Source organism: Sus scrofa, chromosome 3, assembly GCF_000003025.6.
Source record: "Sus scrofa isolate TJ Tabasco breed Duroc chromosome 3, Sscrofa11.1, whole genome shotgun sequence".
NCBI lineage: Eukaryota > Metazoa > Chordata > Mammalia > Artiodactyla > Suidae > Sus > Sus scrofa.
In genome coordinates this window covers 100,570,248-100,594,830 of record NC_010445.4, presented here as the reverse complement: position 1 = coordinate 100,594,830, position 24,583 = coordinate 100,570,248, and the positions used below count along the sequence as shown (strand labels likewise).

At 38.1% G+C, this 24,583-nt stretch overlaps 1 protein-coding gene across 4 annotated transcripts in view; it reads right to left on the bottom strand.

The window, feature by feature from the left end:
- The window catches only part of THUMPD2 (THUMP domain containing 2), a 40,497-nt gene that overhangs the window by 2,834 nt on the left and 13,080 nt on the right, over positions 1–24,583 (bottom strand). For 3 of the 4 annotated variants that reach the window (XM_013987918.2, XM_013987919.2, XM_003481230.4), the window contains 5 exons: positions 23,296–23,348; positions 18,021–18,108; positions 14,398–14,469; positions 13,541–13,655; positions 4,017–4,125 (listed from right to left, as the gene is read on the bottom strand). In XM_013987918.2, coding sequence (XP_013843372.2) covers positions 4,017–4,125; positions 13,541–13,655; positions 14,398–14,469; positions 18,021–18,108; positions 23,296–23,348 — 437 coding nt within the window. Of the gene's footprint in view, positions 1–4,016; positions 4,126–5,027; positions 5,195–13,540; positions 13,656–14,397; positions 14,470–18,020; positions 18,109–23,295; positions 23,349–24,583 lie in introns of all 4 variants that reach the window. The other variant, XR_001303323.2, reaches the window with a different exon arrangement.

Genomic DNA, 24,583 nt, shown 5'->3' with positions numbered 1-24,583 from the left:
CCCAGGGAAGGAATGGCTGGATTTGGAGAGATGAGATGAACGAACAGGTTGCGGATAAGAATGAGAAGTGGGCAGAGAACAATCTGTGAGGAGGCAGGAACCAAGGGGATAAACCCTGGTTACAGGAGAAGAGAGGGCGAGATGGAACAGGGCTGTACCAGGGGACAGAAACAAAAAACATGCAAGTATCTCTAAACACTTTTTACCTACAATGTTAACAAAAATAAAAAGACTACCGTACTCCGGATGGCAAGATTAGGGGAGAATTAGTACTCTCGAAGACAAAAACTGGTTTAACTTTTTTGGACAGTAGTTTTAGCAATAATGTATAAAAATATGAAGTATACTAACCTTTGACCCAACAACCTTACTTCTAGGAAATTATTCCAAGATGTAACAGTAGAAGCAGTAGCAGCAATAGAATTAATAGTGACGACAATGGCAGTGACAGCTATTATTTGCTCGGTGCTTATTATGTGCTAGGCACTGTTTTATATGCTTTGTACTATATACCATTTAATCTAGAGAATTCAAGTATATTCTGTTAGCATTGCCATTTTGCAGATGAAGAAGCTGAGGCACTGTGGTTTTAAGTAACCTAGTCAAATAGTAAGTCTCAAAATTGAAGGATATTCAGAGCATTGTTCTTTATTAAAATGAAAAAGTGGGAATTACCTAAATGCTCATCCATAAGTACTGGCTACATAATGGTATATACCTATAATGCAATACTATGGATACCACTGAAAGCTATGTACATTATAACAGCTAGTTAGACAGGAGATTCATGACATATTTTTGAGTGAAAAAAGAAAAGGTTATACAGTGCAGTAAACTAAGGATGATCCTATTTACGTAAAATTGAGAACATGAATCTATGTGTATACGTACATGGAACGATGTCCATTAGAATTACTTCACCATTTATGGTAAAATTTTCAAATAATAGAGGAAATAAGAAAGTAAAAAAATCGCCCAAAATCCTGCTACTCAGAGATAATATTTTTGATAAATATCCTTCTAGGCATCTTTCCATGTTCATATAAACATAATTTACTAAGAAAGCTATTCAGAAATTATAAAGCAACATTTCCTAAAACTGTATTCCTCTGAACACTAGTGTAGTATGATTGTTTCCTGTGGGGGAAAAAAAAAAACACAACAACTCAACAAGAATTATGTGGTTAATAAGTTGGGGAAATTCTATTAAACAAGATAAAAGAGGTTTCTCTTTTGCATGTGGACCCACAAGACCAAGAGTAGATGATACAAACACCCAAATTATTTGAACTTGAGCATGAAGCCTTAACCTTCTAACACTAATTTCTGTTCCGAGCAGTCTGGTATACTCTGTTTTTTGAACACACTTTTTGCTTCATTACTTACTCAAGAAATACCTGCTGAATATGTCTATGTATAGAACATGGTGTGGGCTCCTTTTTTATTCTTTGCAAATTTCTGAATTTCACTGAAATCATGCTTCTTCCATGAATCCAACTCATGTCTTTTGGAGATACAGTGACTTCCTCCATCCAGATGAGCAAGCTGAATTTCTAACTTTGCTTATCTGTTTTACATGGTTATAGCTGAGAGGAAAGCTCAAATATGAGACTTAATTCTTCACAGTGCTTTGCATACAGGAAATTGTTATTCCCCAAATAAATTAAGGAAGAAATAACTGAGCTGAGAGTGCATAGCTCACACCACCAGAGCTATCGATCATCTGTCCGACAATTCTAAATTCCGACTGCATGTTCTTTCTTGAAGAATACAGTGCTATATTGCTACCTTCAGGACCCAGTTATTTCCACTGCTTATTATAAACAGGTTTATTTGGTATTTTTTATTTTTACTAACACAAGTCCCCCTCCATTCCCTTCTACTTTCTATCTACAGCCTCAAACTACTGGTAAACTACTGGGAAAAAAAGTTATGTGCACTTAGAGATATATTTATCTATATCCCCACCTACTTCCCCAAAGCACTGGAGTGGTTTATACTAAAACATCAGGTACGAGCTAACAGTTTCTGGGTGCCTTCTAAGTGTCCAGCACTGTCCTAAGACCTTGAAGACCACTGACTCCTCAAAATAATGCTATTAAGTAGGTACTGAATAAAGATGAGGCACAGAGTGGTTTAGCAGCCTGCCTATGACAGAAAAACTATTAAGTAACAGAGCCAAGATTAGAGCCCAGATATTCTGGCTCCAAAGCCTGTACTCTTCATCACTACATCATGCTACACTTCCCATGTAAAACCTCAAACCAGAAAAAGTCAAAGTCAAACCATAAAGGCTGACGGCAGGTGGCAAGGAAGCTTGGTCACAGGAGAAGGAGACGTTCCTTATGTTCAAATACATAAACTTTGAACTGACTCTATGGGCGCACTTGAATCATGTGGGAAATTCTGAATATTTTCCTAATTCTAAGGTAAATATTTAAACTTACTGAAACAATGTGAGGGCGGTCATATCTACTATTGTCTCATTTTCAGTTACTTAGAATAAAACCCAAAAACTGGCCTAGAGAAAGCCAGTATAATTTTACTGGCTCTGAAAGGCGTGTCTACGCCAAACACTGCCCTCCACTGACTTATGGAGATGTTTGAAATATGCAGCACTAGGTCATCAGGCAGGCGAAGCCACCATCTCTGTGAAGTTCCACAGTAAGTGTAAAGTTCCACACTAAGTGTAATGTGCTCACACATATTATCTCACCATGCGCTGGTTTAATAGTAGAGCTGGTGAGTAACCTTGCCAGGCTCAAAGGCTGTGGTTATTAACTCTGGCAGTACTGCAGAATCACCTCGAGAGTGATTAAGAAATACCAATGGCCAGGTTCCACCCCGGACCAATTTAATCAGAGCCTCAGTGGGGAGGAGTAGAGAACCGGCACCAGTGTTTTTCCAAAAGTTTCTGAAATCTCAGGAACGTGCTACCAGGCAGGAGCTCAGGAAATGTCTGAATTACAGGTGCTGCGCAGAGAGAGAGCCCAGTGATGTCCCAAGTTAGGTAACTGCGGAACAGGGTTATGTAAGGCTCTTGACTGGACATTGACTGTACATGTTGTCCCGCGCCATCAAGTGCTGATTAAGACGATTTAATTCGAACTGACCCCTTATCCATATCCTTTCATTCCTCTGTGTGTTCTAGGTTCTCTCCTATTATCGACTTAAATATCCAGAAAGTATACATTCAAGCCTCACTATTTGAACCTCTCAAAGAAATACTTTCACTGAATTATATTCCCTGGGCTTGACCTTAAAACACAACATGACTAGCACCTCTGCATTTTCATTTCAAATCAACAATAAAGCTGTCCATTCTGTGACTGAATGTTCTGTATGTAAATTCTGTTCTGTGGTTCAGTAGCCTCTGTGATCTTGAGAAAGAGAGTCTTTCTGGGTCTGTTTCTCTCCTATAAAGTGTAGGGGATTAACACACAGTGGGCAGGGTACGGGGAGAATTAGAACTAAATACGTAACTAGCTTAGTGACTGAAATACAGGCCACTATTTTAGATATCCAAATTTCAGCCAATAATGAAAAATTAATTTATTTCCTAAACAAAACTTATACAATGACACGGGATAACTATTTCAATTAAAAACTTCTGATGTGAAACCTTAGAAAATTAAGCTATAAAAAGTCTGGGAAATTACTAAAATGCAATCAAATCTTAACTGAACAGCTATGATAATGTTTTGGTTAAATGTCCAATCACTCCGAGTTCCTGTCGTGGCACAGCGGAAACAAATCTGGCTAGGAGCCATGAGGTTGAGGGTTCGACCCCTGGCCTTGCTCAGTGGGTTAAGGATCCGGCATTGCCGTGGGCTGTGGCGTAGGTCGCACACACAGCTCAGTTCTGGTGTGGCTGTGGCTGGCAGCAGTAACTCTGATTAGACCCCTAGCCCCGGAACCTCCATGTGCGTGGGTGCGGACCTAATAAGACAAAAAGATAAAAACAAAAACAAAAGTGCCACAGTTCAAAAATTATGGAAATAAATTCAACAACTTACCTTTCCATTTCTTGCAGAATGCTTTTGATATCTTTTCCTAACTTAAACTTTTTCCCAAATGGAATGTCAGAAATAATAATATCAACACTTTCTGAAGGTAATGGCAATTCTGAAATACAAAAATGAGAATATCCTATTACAGCAAGTTCAAAAATATACAACCCAAACATGAAAAAAAAGGATTGTTTTTGCATATTAAATAAAATTTAGGATTGCTAATATTGTTTCTAAGGAACATCAAGATCCTGAAAGGCTTTCAGAATCATTGAAGATAGATGGTATGGTTTTTGTATTCTGTTCTTTGAAAAGTGGTTTTTTAGGTAATAATAAAATATGACATAAGTTAGCAGAATTGTAAATTAACCAGAAAATTCAACTCTTTAAACACATTACATGGATAAAGAGTTGCTAGAAGTAAGAAGAAACATATTAGGCTGTCTAGAAAAACCTTTTACAAAATTACATCCTGTAATTTTCATTTCCCTTCTCATGGTTATATATAAAATTTTGCATGTGTAGATCTATTAGGTTTTTTTGGTCATTAGATAAAGGTTATTTGAATTTTCTTTAAAATTTTTTTCATCTCCATGAGCTATTAATTAGTGGGATAAATGTGGATTTGTTCATTGTATTTGGATTTTTATCAGATTTGGCTTTTTTTTTTTTTTAAAGATTTTACTGGGGGTATAGTTGACTTACGTGTTAGTTTCAGGTGTAGAGCAAAGTGAATCAGTCATACATATACAAATATCCATTCCTTTTCAGATTCCTTTCCCATATAGGTCACTACAGAGTATTGAGTAAATTTCCCTGTGCTTAGAGTAGGTCCTTGTTACTCATTCATTCCATCAACTTTCCAATTCATCCCTCCACCCTATGCTTCCCCTTTGGTAACCATTAAGTTTGATTTTGAAATCTTTGGGTCTATTTCTGTTCTGTGAATAAGTTCTTTTAATAAATTTTTATTAGATTCTACATATCTCATATGATATTTGTCTTTCTCCAACTTACTTCATTTAGTATGTAATTTCTAGGTCCATCCACGTTGCTGCAAATGGCATTATTTCATTTTTTTATGGCCGAGTAATATTCCATTGCATTTATGTACATCTTCTTTATCCATTCCTCTGTCCGTGGACATTGAGGCTGCTTCCATGTCTTGGTTATTGTAAGTAGTGCTGCAATGAACATTGGGGTGCACGTATCTTTTCAAATTATGTTTTTCTCTAGATATATGTCCAGGAGTGATATTGATGGATCATAAGGTAGTGCTATATTTAGTTTTTTAAGCAATCTCCATACTCTTCTCCATAGTGGCTGCACCAATTTACCTTCCTACCAACACTGTTAGGAGGGCTCCCCTTCCTCCATACCCTCTCCAGCATTTATTGTCTGTAGGCTTTTTGATGATGGCCATTCTGATGGGCGTGAGGTGATACTTCAATGTAGTTTTGATTTGCATTCTTCTAATAAATAGTAATGCTGAGCATCTTTTCATGTGCTTTTTGGCCACCTGTCTGTAGATGTATTAGTTTTTAAGAGAGATGCCCATAGGTCTCATTTTAAGGAGACCCAAAAGGTTAAGAATATCTATTTAAGTCCTAAGACTAGAGAAAAGGCTAAACAATCAATAATCAATAAACTGAATACCATCACTAAATAAAATGAGTGTTTAATTACTGAATCTAAATTTGTCAACTTTACATTTTATTCTTGTAAATAAGATTACCATAAGGTAATACATCCATTTAAAAAATTTTTTTTAAGGCTTACAGGTGAGGCATATGGAAGTTCCCAGGCTGGGGGTCTAACTGGAGCTATAGCTGTGGGCCTACACCACAGCCACAACAATGCCAGATCCTTAACCCACTGAGCAAGGCCAGGGATCGAACCTGCATCCTCATGGATACTAGTTGGGTTTGTTTTCACTGAGCCACACAGGAACTCAATACATCCAATCTTAACTTACACATTTTCTGAGTATACTTTTCACTTTCTACTTATTTTTCTTCCAATATCACCTACATTAAGTTAGATAATCATTTTCATTTCGGAGATCATCTAATTCTAAAGAAATGCAATATAACTTAAATAATCTTTATTCTGAATACAATACAAATTTTTGTAGGCAGGAAATTTAATCACAAAACAAAAAAATCCTGTTATTTAGGAAAGTCTAATAAACACTTGTTAATCTTTCCTAGTTATCTGAGATCAGCAGAAGAAAGTGGGTGGTTAGAAAACAAGGACCAGGATGATATTCTTTTAGGGCTAGGCAGGAAATCTTTTTTCCAAGTCATGTTTTAACTTCATGCACTTGATTTTAGGGTGCTGATATCAGACGCATTAATTTGAAAACCATATACTTTCTACCAAATTACTGAAGATGATGGACAATCAAAGCAACCATGTATAACAGCTTATGAAGAACAGGCAGTCATTTACTCTTGCGATTGAGCCCAAGTCTTCTGTCTACACACATACATTAGTTGCCCATGTTCAGGTCTGGTAACATTTCCTCCCCTTTTGGTCAGCCTCTATCTATCTTATAGTTTGCTGAACTGTTTTAAATCATTTTAGAAGTTGAAGGAAAACTTCACCTAGATAGAAGAGAGTAATTTTTTACAAACTGCTTATAACAGACAAAACTGACAAAAGTGGTGTCATTTTACAATAGAATATCATATCGTCTAAGCTTTTGTTGATATGGCTTTTCTTGTGCAGGCTCTCTTGTCAGACAGTTTGCATTTGGCTCTGCCACCTTCTAGCCATGGGACTTTGGGACATTATTGCTATTTTCTCATCTGTCAAATGGGATGAGTACTTATCTCAGGAGTTACCAAGTGAGGAATTTATTCAAAGTATTTAGAAGAGTGCCTGGGGCACACAGCAGGCACTCGGTAGCCATCAGCTATGGCTGTAGTTATTATTTACAATGTCCTCTCTGATGTGTACAGGGAGATGACAGCCGGGTGGAGACCAGTGGGTTGGGAATCCTTCCAAGGAGCTCTGTGGAACTCTGCAATTCCTTCTCACAGCGTTCAAAGGCCTAGGTGGGACAACCACTTCCCTTTAGCAGTGGCTCTCAAAGTATGGTCCCCAGACAAGCAACGTCAGTATCGCCTGAGAACTATAAACGCAAATTCTCAGGTCTCCAGTCAAACCTATTTAGTGTGATCAGAATCATCTGAAGGGCCTGGTAGACCACAAACTGTTGGCCCGACCTCCAGGGTTTCTGATGCAGAAAATCCTAACATCATGAGCATCTGACCCATAAGATTCAACACACAGTAAAATCGCTCAAATTATCAAATGCCTAACCTGTCTGTGAACAAAGAGTCTGTAACCAGAGAGATACAATTCTGAAATACATAGCTGAAAACAAGAATAATCTTTTAAAAATCTCTTCAGGATGAAAAAAAATTAAAGTAACGGTGTGTCTTGAGCAAAAGAATTGTCCTATTTCTTTCCTTCTGGGAGAAAATGAGTAAGAACTGCTTAAAGCCAGGATTATAGTCCTAAGACGTTTTCTTCTTCTTTTTTGTTTTTTTTGCTTTTGGGGGCCGAACCCAAAGCACACGGAAGTTCCTAGGCTAGGGGTCGAATTGGAGCTACAGCTGGCCGTGTACACCATGGTCACAGCAACATGGGATCGGAGCTGTGCCTGTGACCTCCAACACGGCTCACAGCAACGCCGGATCCTTAGCCCACTGAGCAAGGCTAGGGATTGAACCTGTGTCCTCATGGATGCTAGTTGAGTTCGTTTCCACTGAGCCACAACAGGAACTCCAAGATGTTTTCTTCCAAAAGGCTTTAAAAGCCTCCAGAGTGTCTATGTGTATACTTAGACAAAAGAAAGCTTGAGAAGTTTTATGTGGGCACACCCTTTTATTATTTTCTTTCATTGTACTTTCTGCTGTGTTATTCTTTCCTTAGTCCAGGCTTTTAACAATGGCATTCTTAAATTCTCAGTTGTTCAAAATTAGTTGTATGTTGATTCAATACTCATGATCAATCACATTACGTTAGCTTCTCTAGTCCTCAGTTGATTCACTTCTTAAAGGGCTGGATTTTTTTATTAATTTTTCCCTCTTCAAAAGTTCTTCTTAGTGAAGTATTACCTGAACTTTTTTATATTTGAAAATATCTCTGTAGTAAAATGACATCTCAGTTGGCTGTATTTGTTCATTTTTTTCCTTGGGGTTTTTAGGGATAGATTTCAATGTCTTGTTGCCAGTTTTGTTTTATTACCAATAACTGCACTTAATCAAAAATTTCTAAAACATAAGTTTTTCAGCACTTTGTTGAATTCTTTGATTATTAATTTGGAATGAGTTTTGAAAACGCAACCACAACTAGATAACTTGTTAAATTATAAAGTTTATATATAGCACAATTGTAAGATACTCTGGCTGATTTACAAAATAATTCTTCAAGGTGTAAACATTTTAAAGCCCAGCTACCAACACACAAGCAAATAAAGCATGTACTGTTATGCTGAATTACTTTTTTTTTTTGCATTCAACCATCTTTATCACAGACAGACTGCAGTTCAGTTACACTGTGTATATTTAAAAAAATTTTTTTAGAAGTCTATTATTTTGATAACTCAAGTTTCTTTTTCAATTCAGAACGTCACAGCTTATTTGGGTACCACATCAAATTCCATGTACCTTTCTGCTTCATAGGTTTATTTAATAAAAATATTAATTTTCAGCATGATGCTGTGGTCCACCAAATAATGTATAAACAGATACATGTGCAGCGCTGAGCTGAATTTACAGTAGCACTCACTATAATGAAAAATGTCTCATCTCTGACAGAAAAAACTTTCTAAATTTTCAAGAAGGGGGGGAAGCTAGACTGCTACTGGAATTGATTTAGCTGATTTTCTTTTTGGAGCATCAGATAACACTGATAGAAAGCGGGCAATATTTAACTTTCTGTGGAGGTCTTCTGCTAACGGAGCCAACATATTAATAGCTATAATTTCATTTTGTTTACGTAACTCAGAAAACTTGGAATTGAAAATGAGCAAAATTCATTTAGAAGAGTGCTCATTTGATGTAAATGAAAAGTCATGCTTCCCAGAGTGATATTTAAATGCATTTCCTTCAGCTGTGATATTACCATAGCTCTCACAGTGGATGACAGATGTCAATAAACATTTTACTCAAGTTGTGTTCATCAACAGCTTTGTTGAGAAATGGTACCTCAGTATTAACTTTTTCACTAAATATGCACTTTTAAAACTTTACTGCTGCTGAAAGAGTCTGTTACAGAATAGCAGTGTTACCAAACAAAAAAGGGATTTATATTATATGATAAATGATAAAGCCATTGCAGCAAAAACACTCAAACTCTCTATGGTGAATTTCTTATCCTGCACATATTTCATGTATACCTAACCTATCACCTCCTACACTTCCTTCCAATTCCCCAAATGCCAGGGCAGCCTGGCAGCTTCATGAATCTTGCGGAATGTGGTATGGGCCAAAATAGATGCCTGGCTGGAACACCAGGGGCCAGGCCAAGGGGCAGGAATAGCATTACAGGAAAACCCACACTAATATGAAAGAAAAGGCAACCACCACATTACGGAGAGCTTACAGGTGTGTTTAAAAAAAGCATGCCGTGCATCTACAAGGGTAGAGATGTGCCTGAGACCAAATTGTAGTTGTTATCAATAATCTTATTATATATACTCCTTCAATGAATGTGACAGGCTATAGAATGTCTAAAACTGGAAGGACTGAAAATATTCCCCTTTTCACCTGCCTATAATTTTGTCATTTTAGCTAATCATATGTGTGTTTCTTTTACTCAAATCTGCATATATATATCATACTAAGAATGTAAATATATCTGCAGATTTTTAAAATAATCCCAATGACTAATTATTTCCTAAGATAGCCTGCAACATAATATTCATTTGCTTCCCAATTTTCATGATGATGAAAACCTGAGAACACATGCAATTTCTGCATGTTAAAGAATCATCTAATTTTATATTAGTAGAGGGTCATAAGATAGAGTATTACTAAAAAAGTAGAAAAAAATAAAGCCATTAAAGCACACAAAGAGGATGAAGACATCAATTATGCAGTAGTGTAAATTACGGTAGGAGTTTTACTAACATCCTAGATATATCCATGCTTAGAGAAGTCTTTAATTCTTGCTGTAAAAAGGTGTGAGATCCTTGTGTGGAAATACAATTCTAAATTGTATTTACGATGAGAGCTTTTAAAAGTAACACCAAGTTAAGGAAGAAAATCAACACTTGTATCTAGCTGGAATGTCTACCTCTAAAGTAGAGGTATGCATTAAAGGGCTACTGATTAAATAGTTAATATTGGCTCCTATGTACACAAGATATGTAATTCCCCCAGACTTCCAATCTTAAAAGGCTGCAGTGTTGAAACAAATTTAAACAGTGTTTCTTTCCTCCAGAAGGTTATCTTGAAAATAAGCAATTAATTCATAAAAGAAAAATCTACAAATGATATAATGTGAAAAAAGTTTTGCCTTACTAGTAATTAAAGAAAGGTAAATTTTATAAATTTTTATCAAATTGGCAAAGAGTTTAAAAAATTGTAATGAAATGATAATATCCAGTCTAAACAAAGGTTTAGGGAATGTGCACTAATGGCCATACCTGTTCTGGTGTGACCTGTTACCACTTCCATCCTCATGTGCTCAGCCTTCCCTGACACTGGGAGTGCCCGCCCCACACCTGTGAGCTGCGTGCCATGCTTTCTTGGGGACGGTGGGAGTATTGGATGAGCAGTTTTCTCTCTCCTACAGTGTCAAGTAGTTTCCCCTGTTAATCTGGTCATTCTCTTTAGCATATAGGAATGTTGTACTTTAAAAAAAAATGAATTCTAATTTTTTAAGGGCTGCATCTGTGGCATATAGAAGTTCCCAGGCTAGGGGTCCAGTTGGAGCTGTAGCTGCCGGCCTACCTATACCACAGCTCACAGCAATGCTGGATCCTTAACCCACTGAACAAGGCCAGGGATCAAACCTTCATCCTCATGGATATTAGTCAGGTTCATAATCCCATGAGCTACTATGGGAACTCCTGAATTCTAATTTCTATCTTCAAAAAATCCAGGCTTGATCCCTAATCTTCCCTGTTTCTCTGCTCACTTTACCAGCCAAACTGCTCAAGAGGATGATCAGCACTAGCCATCGTGAAGTTACCTTCTCCCATTCTCTCCACCACTCAGGCAGGCAGGACTTTGTTCCTGCTGCTCCATGGAAATGGCCAGGCCTTATTTTGCTTTACCAACTGGCAATATCTGACATAGCTGATCATTCTTCCTCAGATTCTCTTATTATATTGCTGGTTGTTCCTTTACTAGATTCTCACCCTCCAGACCTCTAAGCATCTCATCCTCAGAGGAAGCCTTTCTTCTTTACTTCTACTCATTCCCTAGGTGATCTCATGCATTTAAATGTCATCTACACCAGTGATGGCAACCCTCTCCCCTAAATGCCAGATGTGTATATCAAACTAATACCTCGACATCTCCTGCGCGTGGTGTCTAATTATCATGTGGAACCAAATGGGCCCCAAACTCTAATCTGTTCCCCCTGCAGTTTTCCTCAACTCAATAAAAGGAGGCCACCTTCTAGCTGCCCAAGGCGGAGAGCTCAGGGTCATTCTTAGTCTTTTTCTCACATTCAATCCACCAACAGATTGTGTTGGCTCTACCTTCAAAATATGTATATATCTGACCTCTTTTCAACACCTCCGACAATACCACTTTGTGTCAACCCATCATCATTTCTTACCTGGATTATTGCAATGATCTTGTAACTAGTTTCTTTGCTTCCATCTGTGCCCTACTCGTCTGTTTTTAACATGGTAGTTAGAGCGACCTTTTTAAAAAAATGAGGATTTATTTGGCTATCTGGTATCACAGAGAACTTAAAAAAAAAAACTTAAAAAAATCCAAGTGAGCACTTAGGCTTGTTTTTAAAAGTAAAATCTTATGGGAAATGCCCAAAACATAAAAACCGACAAAAGTGGAGTTGGTAGTACAGCCAAGTTCTAATGGCCAAATCAGTACTTCTTCCTCATGCTGCCAAGGCACTCTTGAGACTGTAAAGATTTTGAAAAACCACTGCTCAGGAATGATTTATAGAGCTATTCCATCTTTCCTGAAGTTCTCACCCCCCCCCCAAAAAAAAAACTTTTCTCAAGAAATGAGGGTATACGAAAACTTGCTTTCAGTGTAATCACCCCCGACTTCCTCTAGAAACTTGTCTCTTATGCATAGAGTCTTTATTAAAAACCTGGACTGAAAGTCTGAAAGGACGGTCATTGGCACCAAACAACTATGACATCTCAATCAATAATACCATTTCTTCTTTGAGGCTGCGTTGTTACACATTTATACAAAAGTTATCCTAACATTCTTTTTTTTCTTTTTTTTTTAGGGCCTCACCCACGGCATATGGAGGTTTCCAGGCTAGGGGTCGAATCGGAGCTACAGCTGCCGGCCTACACCACAGCCACAGCACACAGGATCCGAGCCACATCTTCAACCTAGACCACAGCTCATGGCAATGCCAGATCCTGAACCCACTGAGCAAGGGAACTCCCAACATTTTCTTCCTGAGAGTAACTCATCTCTACCAGTTTCCCACTACAATAAAAAACATTTTTTAAAATGATAGTTTGTTCCTCTACATGACAGCTTCAGTATTGGGACTTAGCTATCACCCAGTCTCACTGTGTCAAAAGAATACAGTTGTCTTGGCTGAAATTAAAGGTGGTCACTTTTAAGGGAGAAAGGGTACACTAAGGGAAAGAAAGATGGAATGTGAGGCTTTTCTGAAACAGTCTAAACACCATGGGCCTTAGGAAAATAATATTTCAGACTTCACAGACTTGACTCCTTGTTATGTTTCTCACTGCTGATTTTCCCCTCAGTAAAATGGGAGTGATATTTTCCTTCTGCCTCCCAGGGTGACCAACTGTCCTGGTTTCCCCAGAATCTCCCAGTTTTAACACTCAAGTAGTACTGGTTTACTTTTAAACTGGGATGGGTGGTTACCTTATTCCCTATATCACAGGAATACTGTTTAACTGAGGCAAGGAGAAGGTAAGATAATTCAATATATTTCATATAGTTCATCTGAAAGAAATCTGAAGAGCTATTATTATTATTCTATTCTCTTTATGCCTATAATAAGTGATCCCTGGTTATGAGAAATGGTTCAGATGCAACAAACACATCTTAAAAAGGCATGGTTTTATTTAAATGCTTAGGCAAACTACATAAATAATGTTCTAGAGCATGAATCTCTTGAAAAATAAAAGTTACAATAACGGAAGTAAACTGAGTATTGGCCCCACAGGTCTATTACAAGGTACAAACAATTCAACTTTTATATAGGAAAAGGGAATCTTGCTTATTGACCCTAAATACATACATATTTACAGATTTACAAATATGACCCTACATATTTACAGATGTTCATTTTCCCGAATGTTTGCACTTTTCATATCTTACCTATAACAGAGCCTTTAAGTAACTCGATTTTATCCTTAAGGCCTGCAGCTTTCAGATTGTCAGACGCACCTAGTAACTGTGAGTCACTGACATCAGCACCCACATAATACACATCCTATGAGAAAAAAAGTCATAAGTATAAATAAAACCATCATAAGTTTATGCAGTAAAAACCTACTTGTATTTTTCCAAATGATGAAAATAAAATTAATCTAATTTGGTTAAAACAAATTTTAAAGGCTACACCTGTGGCATATGGAGGTCCCCAGGCTAGGGGTCGAATTGGAGCTACAGCTTCTGGTCTACACCACAGCCACAGCTACATAGGATCCCAGCTGCGTCTGTGACCTCACCACAGCTAATGGCAACGCCGGATCCTTAACCCACTGAGCAAGGCCAGGGATTGAACCCTCAACCTCATGGCTCCTAGTCGGACTCTCTTCCGCTGCACCATGACAGGAACTCCTAGGAGCATTTCTTTAAAATGGCATTCAACAGCAAAAACTTAAAAACTTTTTGTTAAAAATTTAAAATCTGTTAATATTTTACAGTTACAAATGACTAAAATATTTAGGGAATTATACCATTTAAGTCATGACTAATTATTGGAATTCTGCTGTATTTTCCTAAATTTATCATAGTACTTAAATAACACAGCAATTTAATTAACCCTTCACTGTCTATTTTGACTACAGTAAATAGCAACTCATATAATTAAAAAATAATAATCCCTAAAGAGATAATCTACCTGTAAATAATTAGTAAGTGAGCGCACACGCGCGCGCACACACACACACACACACGCACAGAGAGATTAAAGTAAAACACTGCCTGGTTTACCAAACTTTAGAACTTACTGGCCATTCTTTTGCAGCCTCCAAAAGTATTGTTCCAAGTCCACACATTGGATCTAAAACAAATGCACCAGCCTAGAGAGAGAAATATTGACTTGACATCATTAAATCTCTTCTAAAAGGCATTATAAAAGAAACCTAAAACTTGAAGAATCAACATTTCAGGGTAAAGACTCTTTCTATTCTTTATTAGGAATTTTAGGTAGTCAACACCCTAGGGCAGGAGTATATTTGGCACGTTTAAAGATTAGGAAGGAGACCAGTGTGGTCAAAGCACAGTGAGTGAGAGGAAGAAAGTAGTGATTACTTCGGAGAGGTGGCCAGGCAGCTCCATTCAGATGGGCTGCACTGTGCTGCATGGAATAATAACCCCCACGATCTACAGGTTTAAACACCATGGAGCTCAGGCTATATGTCCAGAGTATGACATCTGGGGCTTCTGCTTCTCACTTGGGAAGCCAGAAGTGACGTGGTCCCCACCTGGAACTCTGCTGTCACTGTGGTAGAGGGGAAAGCATGACAAATTATATATACACTGGCTTTTAAAGGTGCCATCCAGAAGTGAGATACATCACTTCCACCAACAGTTAACTGGTGAGAGCATGTCAGTCACATGACACATACAATTTTAAGGGTCCAGGAACCTGTCACCTTGTCTGTACTTGGAAGAACAGGAAATCTGGGGAAAAAACTACTAGCTCTCCCATCTAGGGGAACACATCACATAAGATCTTGTAGGTGTTATAAGGATTCTGATTCTGTTCTGAAGGATGGGAAACTATTGGAGGGTTTTGAACAGAGGAGAGTAACATGACATTACAATTTCAAAGGGATCATTCCGGCTGTTCTGCTGAAAACGGACCACAAAAGGATAGGAGTATTAACAGGGAAGTTAGTCAGGGAATCCAGCCTGAGAAAAAGGTGTTTTGAATAAAGAATGACATTGGTGGAAGTGGTGAGAAGTAGTTGGGTTCTGGGTATATTTTAAAGGTGAAACCAACAGGATGGATTGGATGTGGAATGTTAAAGAATGACAACAGTCTGAAGTGACTGAAGTTCCTGACCTTAGCATCAGGAACACCAGCTACCTGTTACTGAGTTGGGAAGCACTGTGGAGGAAAAGCTACAGAGGAGATATTCTGAGGCACCTCTTAGGCCAAGCATGTCAGGTGAGTCACTGGACTCAAGCGTTCAGAGGAGAGGTTTAGGCTACAGATATAAATTTGGGAACAGTGGTTGTTAATCAGTTTATAAATGGTATTTAAAGCATCCTAACTAGATGAACCATCTAGAAAGAGAAGTTAGAAAAGTCTGGGGGCTGGATGCCAGTGACTTCCTAGGTACAGATGTTGGAAGGTGAATTCAGCGGTGCACACTGACAGCAGCACATCCTGACACAGGCAGAACCTAGAGTGGTCCTGAAACAAAGCGGAGACATCCATTCCTAGAAGGAGTGATGATGCTGCCCACGTTCTGGTAGGTTAAGTAAGATGAGCAGTTCAGTGGTATTGGTGATGACAATCTGATGGAAGTGGGCACGAGAGAGTGGGAAGAGAAGCAGACACCAAATACGGACAGCTAATTTTAAGTTTTGGTGTAAAGGGAAGCAGAGGGGGTAGAAGCTGATGGAGCATGTGGGTTCGGGGGAAAAAATTTTTTTTTAAGTTGCAGGATATTACACATGTACATGCAGATGGGAATGACCCAGTAGAGAAAAGTCCTTAAGTAGGCAAGAGGGAGTGAAATCCAGTACATACATAATGGAGTGGAACAAGGACAGCTCACTTATTACCATGATGACAAGTCAAAGTACGTGGGCGTAGATTGCAATGTGTCAGAAGACTTGGTGAGGAGAGCATGTTCAAGTTCTCTTCTCATTCCAAAATTAAAATTGAATAAGAAACAGGAGAATTAAATGTATAGCGAAGGAAGTATCTGTAATGAAGGTCTCGCAGGGAGGAGTAAAGGTAGGACAGGAGAAGAAAAAAAGGACCCTAGAGGTTTCATTTCACGATAGGGAAGAGGGGCCAGAGGGGAGAGGTCAGAGTATCTTGGTGTAAAAACAGTATCTTGGCAAAGAAAAGAGTTGATGTCTTGATTGAAGGTAACGGTAGAGTCCCATGTGTTAAACTGAGAGAGCCGGGGGAGGGAACCATTCATGGAATAGAACATAAAATCCAGCCTCAGGGAGAACAATGGAATGATTAACTTGAGATCACACTAGCAAAAATAAAAAGAGTAAACTGTAAGAAGTTATAATCAGAGTAAAAGAAGAGGAATACAATCGGGTATACCACGAAAAAAACAAAACAAAACAAAACAAAGCAACACACACTAAAAAATGAAAACAAAGTTGAGTTCCCCAGGAGCTCAGCAGGTTAAGGATCTGGTATTGTCACTGCTATGGCTTGAGTCTGATCCCTGGCCTGGGAACTTGTGCAAGCCGCAGGTGTGGCCAAAAAACAAAAACATACCTGCAAAGCTAAAAATAAAGCAGTGTGAAAGATTCACTATAAAGAAAAATGCAAAGAAAAAGATGAAAATATTAACACATTGTGAAATTTAAGTTGAATTCACAAATCAAGATAATGAAAACTTTATGCAGCAATAAAGATGCACAGTTCACAATGTAGCAGTCATAAGTGCATATATATTAAACTACATGGCAGCTGAATGAGGTAACAGCTGATAAAAATGCAAAATCTTAAAAAAAAGTAGTAACATAATAAATTTCAAAATACCTTTCAGAACTGAGCATGTAGTAAAACAGTAAGTAGAGATAATTTCTTGACTAGAAAATAAGATTTTCTTCTGTCCATGGAAGATTCACAAAAATTGATTAAGATCTTGGATGTACAGCCTACATGACTGTGACAAAAAATCAGAAATAATAAAACATAGCTATCTTTTTTTATATGGCTGCACCCATGGCATATGGAAGTTCCCAGGCCAAGAGTTCTTGTTGTAGTTCAGTGGGTTAAGACACAGACGTAGTCGGAGTTCCCGTCATGGCGCAGTGGTTAACAAATCCGACTAGGAACCATGAGATTGTGGGTTCGATCCCTGACCTTTCTCAGTGGGTTAAGGATCCAGCATTACTGCAAGCTGTGGCATAGGTCGCAGATGCAGCTCAGATCCGCTATGGCTGTGCCTGAGGTGGAAGCCTGCAGCTGCAGCTCTGATTCAACCCGCAGCCTGGGAACTTCCACATGCAGGGGGTGAGTCCGTAAAAAAAGAAAGAAAAAAAAAAAGAAAAGAAAGTTCCAGGCCCAAGGACTGAAACTGAGCCACAGCTGTGCCAATGCTGGATCTTTTAACCTACTACATCAGGCGGGAGATTGAACCTGAACCTCTGTAGTGACCCAAGCCGCTGCAGTCAGGTTCTTAACCCACTGTGCCACAGTGGAAATGCCAAAATGTAGCTATCTTTTGACAGAGCTTTTTTGTAGCCAAAATGCTCTCAGAAGTTCAATAATATATAAAGACCTATCACTGCAGTTCATAAGTATAACGCCAAGAAGAAAAATGAAAAAGCAAACAAGATGCCTGTCAGTAAGAGAATGAATAAGTTAATTACAGAAAGGACCTTGCTATTATATTAACAGGAATGAAAACATTTTCCTTTCCTTAATTTCTGCAAGAGACGCCATTGCCCATGCTATGGTGGATCTCAGTCCAGCTGTCTTGATGTAAGCTCTGCTGGCTAAAGGAACCCTACAAAGAAAAGAATACCCAGTATTACTGTATATTAAAGAACATGATATAAACAAATAAACAAAAAAAACCCCATTGCTATCTCTATATCAGTTTAACATGTTCATACAATATGCACTAAGACATTCCCTAAGTTAGAGAGTATTTAACCTTGTTGCAAAACTACCTTCTCAAATTGGCATGCTGTCAACCAGCCAGCATGGTATTTCAGAAAGGTAAATTTTTTAGACAGCTGAAATTTAAACCCTTATATATTTAACTTACAATAATGTAATTACATGAGGGAAATCTTTCTAAAGTGTTTATATACCTCCCTGACTTTCCATACGGAATAGACTTTTTCTTGCTGATCTGAAGTCATCAAGAGGAGCACACTTTTGTGATATAGCACAGGAAGCAGGGTTTAATGTACACTGACCCCTGAAATATGTTTTCTATAAAAGGTTCCCTTTGTAAATTTGCTCTTTGCTCATTTGCAAATTTCTCAAAGGACGGAATGAAGCACGACACTGCATTGTCGAAGACAATTTATTGAATGAAAGGCTGAAAGAGACACCTCCCAGTGAGTTCATTGGTCTCCATCATGTACCACTTTACACTTTTACCTCATCATTGCTACTATCAGGGTTTCTAGATTTGATACAAATTTTCAAAATGTTGTCTTCTGTTTCTCGCAATGAACATGCATTTCCTTGGAAATTTCAATGCACTTTGCTATTTTATTTATGCAATTTGTTGGAAAGATATGACAGTATGATCTCAAGAATCAGTGTGTAATAGTTTTAAGGGTAGGCTTGTTTCAAAGCCACATATGAGGGTTGTTTTACTTTTTTAAAGGTTTTTCAGGAAATAAAATTTCACATTGTAAATAGTACTGTATCCATTGATTTGGAATCTGGGATATAAATTTTGCAGACAGCAAGACTTATAAAATATTTGGATCAATGGCTTTTGCTTCTGCAGGCTAAGCGTAACAATTACTTTGCTACAAAACATTAGTTAAAACCAAAATTGAGAGATTATTTTCATACTAGACACACACAAAAAGAGAGAACTGTTATGGAAAACCGTCTGTGTCTAAGCACTTTTCTAAGTGTCAGAGATTTTATGTAGACCCTTTGAAATTTTTGATCATGACATGGATATTTTTACTAACAGAGGTTTTATTTTATGGGATCCAATTCTATGAATACACAGCAAAGTGGATGTGTTCTCATTGTGCTTAAACCTGGGCAAAAATAATCTGCTATTACTTCAATGAAAGGGCCCTATTACATCAGTGTAATAACATTATTTCAGAGGAAATGTTCAGAAACGAACTCCTTGAAAATAAGTAATTCTCTGCTTTCACAGAATCTGGCTGATGTGTTTAACCAGAGTTTAGATGGCTTTTCCCCCTAATACAAAAGTAAATGTGGTTCTTGATCCTCTTTTCTACACATACGCATTTCTTCTTTATTCTCTTACATAATGTCTATCACCAAGTTCAAGTCATTCTCACCTACATCTCTAGCTTCGATTCGTCTCCTAAATCCCAGATTTTTATCTTTAAATGTGTTTAGACATCTTTCCCGGGAGGTTAAGTACTGCAAAATTGTATAGATATGAACTAGGCAGACCCTCCTTTCCCTGTATTTCACATCTTGAAACACTTCTTCATATTCTTAGGCTACTTACTATCTATATATTCGGTATCCTAATCTACATACCAGCTCTAGACTTGTCACCTGAACTCCAGAGCTATAACTTTTAACATTCGAGTTCTCTGATGGCCTAGGAATGAAAGGATTCAGTACTGTCACTGCGGGAGCTTGGGTTGGATCCCTGGCCTGGGACCTTCTGCATGCTGTGGGTGCAGCTGAAAAAAAAAATGTACTTGGACATTTTTCACTGAACACACACACTACCTCTTTCCCCCCACAGTTTATACTTCAGAGACTGACACAGTATCTCTTATGTGCCAAAATCAGATATCTGGAAGTTATTCTAGACTCCTTAACTTCTTCTTGAATCTAGGGCCTCCTTTTTATTACCCCCAATTTCCTTTAGTTCAATGCTTCATCATTCACTGCCTGAACTATTAAAAGAGTTTAACCCCCTTTTTCTTTTGATTTCTCTTTCATGTTAAAATACAATTTCTTTGGTAATTTTTCAAAATCGCAAGTCTGATCACACCACTCTTCTGCTTCAAATTCTTACTGCTTCCAGAATAAATTCAGAGTTGTTTAACATGGCTTACAAGACACTTCATGACTCATTCCTAATCATTCAATCTCATTTTCTGCCATTGTCTCTGTGCATTTTGTCCCATCTACACCAAAACAGTCTGCTCTCTCCCATATAGCTCAAGCTCCTCCCACCTCCAAGCCTCTGCCAATGCAATTCTTTGCTCACTTAGATTTCTTCTCTCACTTGTCCCCTTGAGATCCTCTTATTATTCTCCATTTAAGTGGTGCATTAAGTGGTACTCCTCCACGGTTTTTTGCTCACCTGTCCTCCATCAGTAAGGTCTTCTTTTCTATCTCTAGCATTGATCACATATCTGTTCTGCCACAAGACTGAATTCCTCGTGCTTAATAGCCATCTCACTCATCTTTGAACCTTGGATATCTAGCACAATGCTTAGCACAGAGTAAGTACTCAAGAGCTAATTTCAACTGAAATTAATTGAATTAATTTTATTAATTTTATTCTGATCAATGCTACTCCCCCACCCCCAGAGTTGTTGATGTTAAAAAAATAAAAGTTGGGGAGTTCCTGTTGTGGCTCAGTGGTAACAAACCCAACTAGTATCCATGAGGACATGGGTTCAATCCCTGGCCTCGCTCAGTGGGTTAAGGATCCGGCGTTGTCATGAGCTGTGGTGTAGGTCGCAGATGTGGCTCAGAACCTGTGTTGCTGTGGCTGTGGTGTAGGCCGGCTGCTGCAGCTCCAATTGGATCCCTAGCCTGGGAACTTCCATAGGTGGCAGGTGCGGCCCTGACAAGCAAAAAAAAAAAAAAAAAGAAAAAAAAGAAAAGAAGCTGAATTTATTCAACACTCACTTATCCTAAAAACAATCTCATTTTTACGTGTGTTAACTGATTTAATCCCAACCACAAAGCTCTGAGGTAGATATTGTTCTTTTCCTGATTTTATAGCAGAGGAATGTGATTACATGCCCAAACTTGGTTGTTTTGTGGAGAGGGTGGAAGTGAAGTCCACGGTTCTTATCCACTATGCTGTACTGTACTAGGTGATGTGCAGAGCTGGATGCAGTGAATGCCTATGGAGCTACTGATATCAAGCGGCTCTTTACTGCAAAGAAAGAAGAGCTCTGTTATGTACAATGTCTTTAGGAACGACTGAGGTATACATTTTTAACCTAATAGCTCCTCTAGCCTCTGTTCCATTATTCTGATTTTCTTCTCTTGCCAGGGTCACCAGGGGGCAGTTTCTGACCTCTACCACCACTTTTCTTGCCCACTGCTATCTGCTGTTCAATTCCCCCTTTTCCTCACACACCGGTGAATTGTTCTTTTTAGGCAACACATCCTTTGCTGAGATAGCCAAAGTGACTAATCAATCACAGAGCATCTAATGCAACTTATCTTCAACCACTGTTCATTCAGTGTTTGAACCTTAATTTTCAGATATATACCTTTCATGTGTCAACTTTTAGGTAAAGTACCAGGTATTATTTGAGATGCCATAAACATTACTTCTTAAGTGTTCTAGCAAGCCTTAAATAAAACTGTGCATCTTTTAAAAACATTAATATAAAACATATATATATATATAAATAATAAAAAGCATGAAATTTAGCATTTTTACATATAATTACAAATTAAAAGTGAGTTTTTGGTGCCCCAAAAATCTAAATACATTTGGCCTGTGTCAGTCAGCACTGCTGGGGAAGAAATGTTCTTCATAAATCAATATTCTAGACACTTCAGCTCAGCTTTTTAGGGACCAAAGTGTTAAAAAATGTTCAGCTGCTTTATGAATCCTTCTAAAAATTTCGTATTTTACTGCTTTACTAGTCTTTCTTACCCTTGTCCTGGTGACTATCAATAATTATACCAGGTTAAAATATGGACATCTTTCAGTTTCCCTCACCTTTTCTGTCAATGAAATTAAAAAACCCAGGTAGGCAAAATAGTTTTTAAAAAGTCAAACAGTTTTACAAATATTCTGCAGGGGTGAGGGCCTGGGACTGACTTCAAAAGTCACTGAAGAAGGGGAGCCTGGACATGCTTTAGGTGTAGGGTGTAAAGGAGTGGGTTGGTTTGGTCTGGGAGTTTGTCGGATATGGATACTGGAGTAGGCGAGGCCAAGGGAAATCAACAATACATTGAGGCATGTGATCACCTCCTGTGTTAAGGTTACAAGAAATATTACTTAGCTCATGATTTTTATAATGTGGAGGCCAGTGGGGCTACCATGTCACTAGCACATAGTAAGAACTCAACCATTCAACAGTTCTTGAACATCTACAATGTCCTTGGCACTGTGCCAGTTCTACTACTATAGCTCATCATTTGAGAAAAGCTATTACAACAAATTTAAATATTCTCTTTTACATCCTGATGCAGGCTTACACATGCACAAATGTGAGGTATTCCCAGAGGACTTTTATAATTGTAAAAACATTCCATGCCCAGAATCACTTAGGAAAAGGGTACTGAAATCACTCTATACTATGTAAACAGAGCCATGCATATAAAATGTTTTGAAGATGCCAATAATATTTACATGCTCCCAAGAAACTAAAAATCCATCCAACAAGCTCTCTTTACCCAACGTATCTAGAAAAGTTTCTGTTGTATGATAAGCATTCAATAAGTATAGCTGAATAAGAATGAATCATTTACTTTTATTTGTTATGTAGTACCCATCATAACTAGGGAGAAAACCTGAGGAAGACTTGAAAAACTGGAATTACACTCCACAAAATAATTGCCATAAAATCTGGAGAATGTTCAAGGTGAATTTTAAGAACTGTGCTATATTTTCTTTTTTAATCAACTAGTCAGATCAAATCACATCCACTAAGCTCCAAGAAAACACATTACTGGCTCAAGCAAAGAACACAAATGCTTTGCCTTTGGCCTCCTCCAATACAATAATGTTTCATACTATAAAAGCATAACATTCTTAATTTTACAAATTCTCCTAAGGGACAAACCTGAAGCTTAGAAACAATACCTGAAAACAGGAATTCCCACCACAGAGTAAATGTCACTTAAATGTATAAAGATCTGAAAGAACAAATATAGAAGTTAAAATGGAACAAGATATGCATTACCAAATGATTGACAATTTGAAAACTTCCATTTTAAACCTATACAACCTATACATATATATATTTTTTGTCTTTTTAGGGCAGCACCTGCAGCATATGGAAGCTCCTAGGCTAGGGATCTAATTGGAGCTGTAGCTCCTGGCCTACACCATAGCCACAGCAATGCAGGATCCAAGCCATGTCTTTGACCTAGACCATAGCTCGAGGCAATGCCAGATCCTTAACCCACTGAGTGAGGCGCGGGATCAAACCCGCGTCCTCATGGATACTAGTCGGGTTCATTACTGCTGAGCCACGGCATGAACTCCATAACCTATATTTTAACAAGAAATTCCAAAGCCTATTTATCATGTCTGGAAAAATGTTCTGTAATTTTTTTTCCTGAGCAGAGGCAAAGTAAATTTTAAATACATCTCAGAAAATTCTGAGGTTAATTTGGTATACTAGTTATATTGAAAATCAGATGAAGAATTCAAGATGAACTTTCTTCCCAGAGATTCTCTGAATTAGCCTAACTAAATTAGATTTTTCAGCATTTTAGGTTAGAGACAACTGCCTAAATCTACCCTAATAATAATCTCAAATAAGACTTGATGCCACAGTTAACAGAAAGCTTTCTTTAGATGAAATATAGCAAGTGTGACCTTTTTTTTTTTTTTTTTGTCTTTTTTTGCTATGTCTTGGGCTGATCCCGTGGCATATGGAGGTTCCCAGGCTAGGGGTCTAATAGGAGCTGTAGCTGCTGACTTACCCCAGAGCCACAGCAACGCTGGATCCAAGCCGCGTCTGCAACCTACACCACAGCTCACGGCAACGCCAGATCGTTAACCCACTGAGCAAGGGCAGGGACTGAACCCACAACCTCATGGTTCCTAGTTGGATTCGTTAACCACTGCACCACGACGGGAACTCCTATTATAGCAAGTGTGACCTTTTCCTTCTTACTGTCTATAGGGAAGCTTTTTCCTTTCTATTACCTTTCTTCTGTTATTTCCCCCCCCCCCAGTTTTATTGAGAACTAAGTGGCATACATCACTATGTAAGTTTAAACTGTACAGCATGAAGGTGTGATTCGCATATACATATATTGTGAAAAAACTGCCACAATAGGCTCAACTAACACCTGTCTTCTCATATAGATACAATAAAAAGAAAAGAGAAAAAGGAAAAATTTTTTCCTTGTGATGAGGA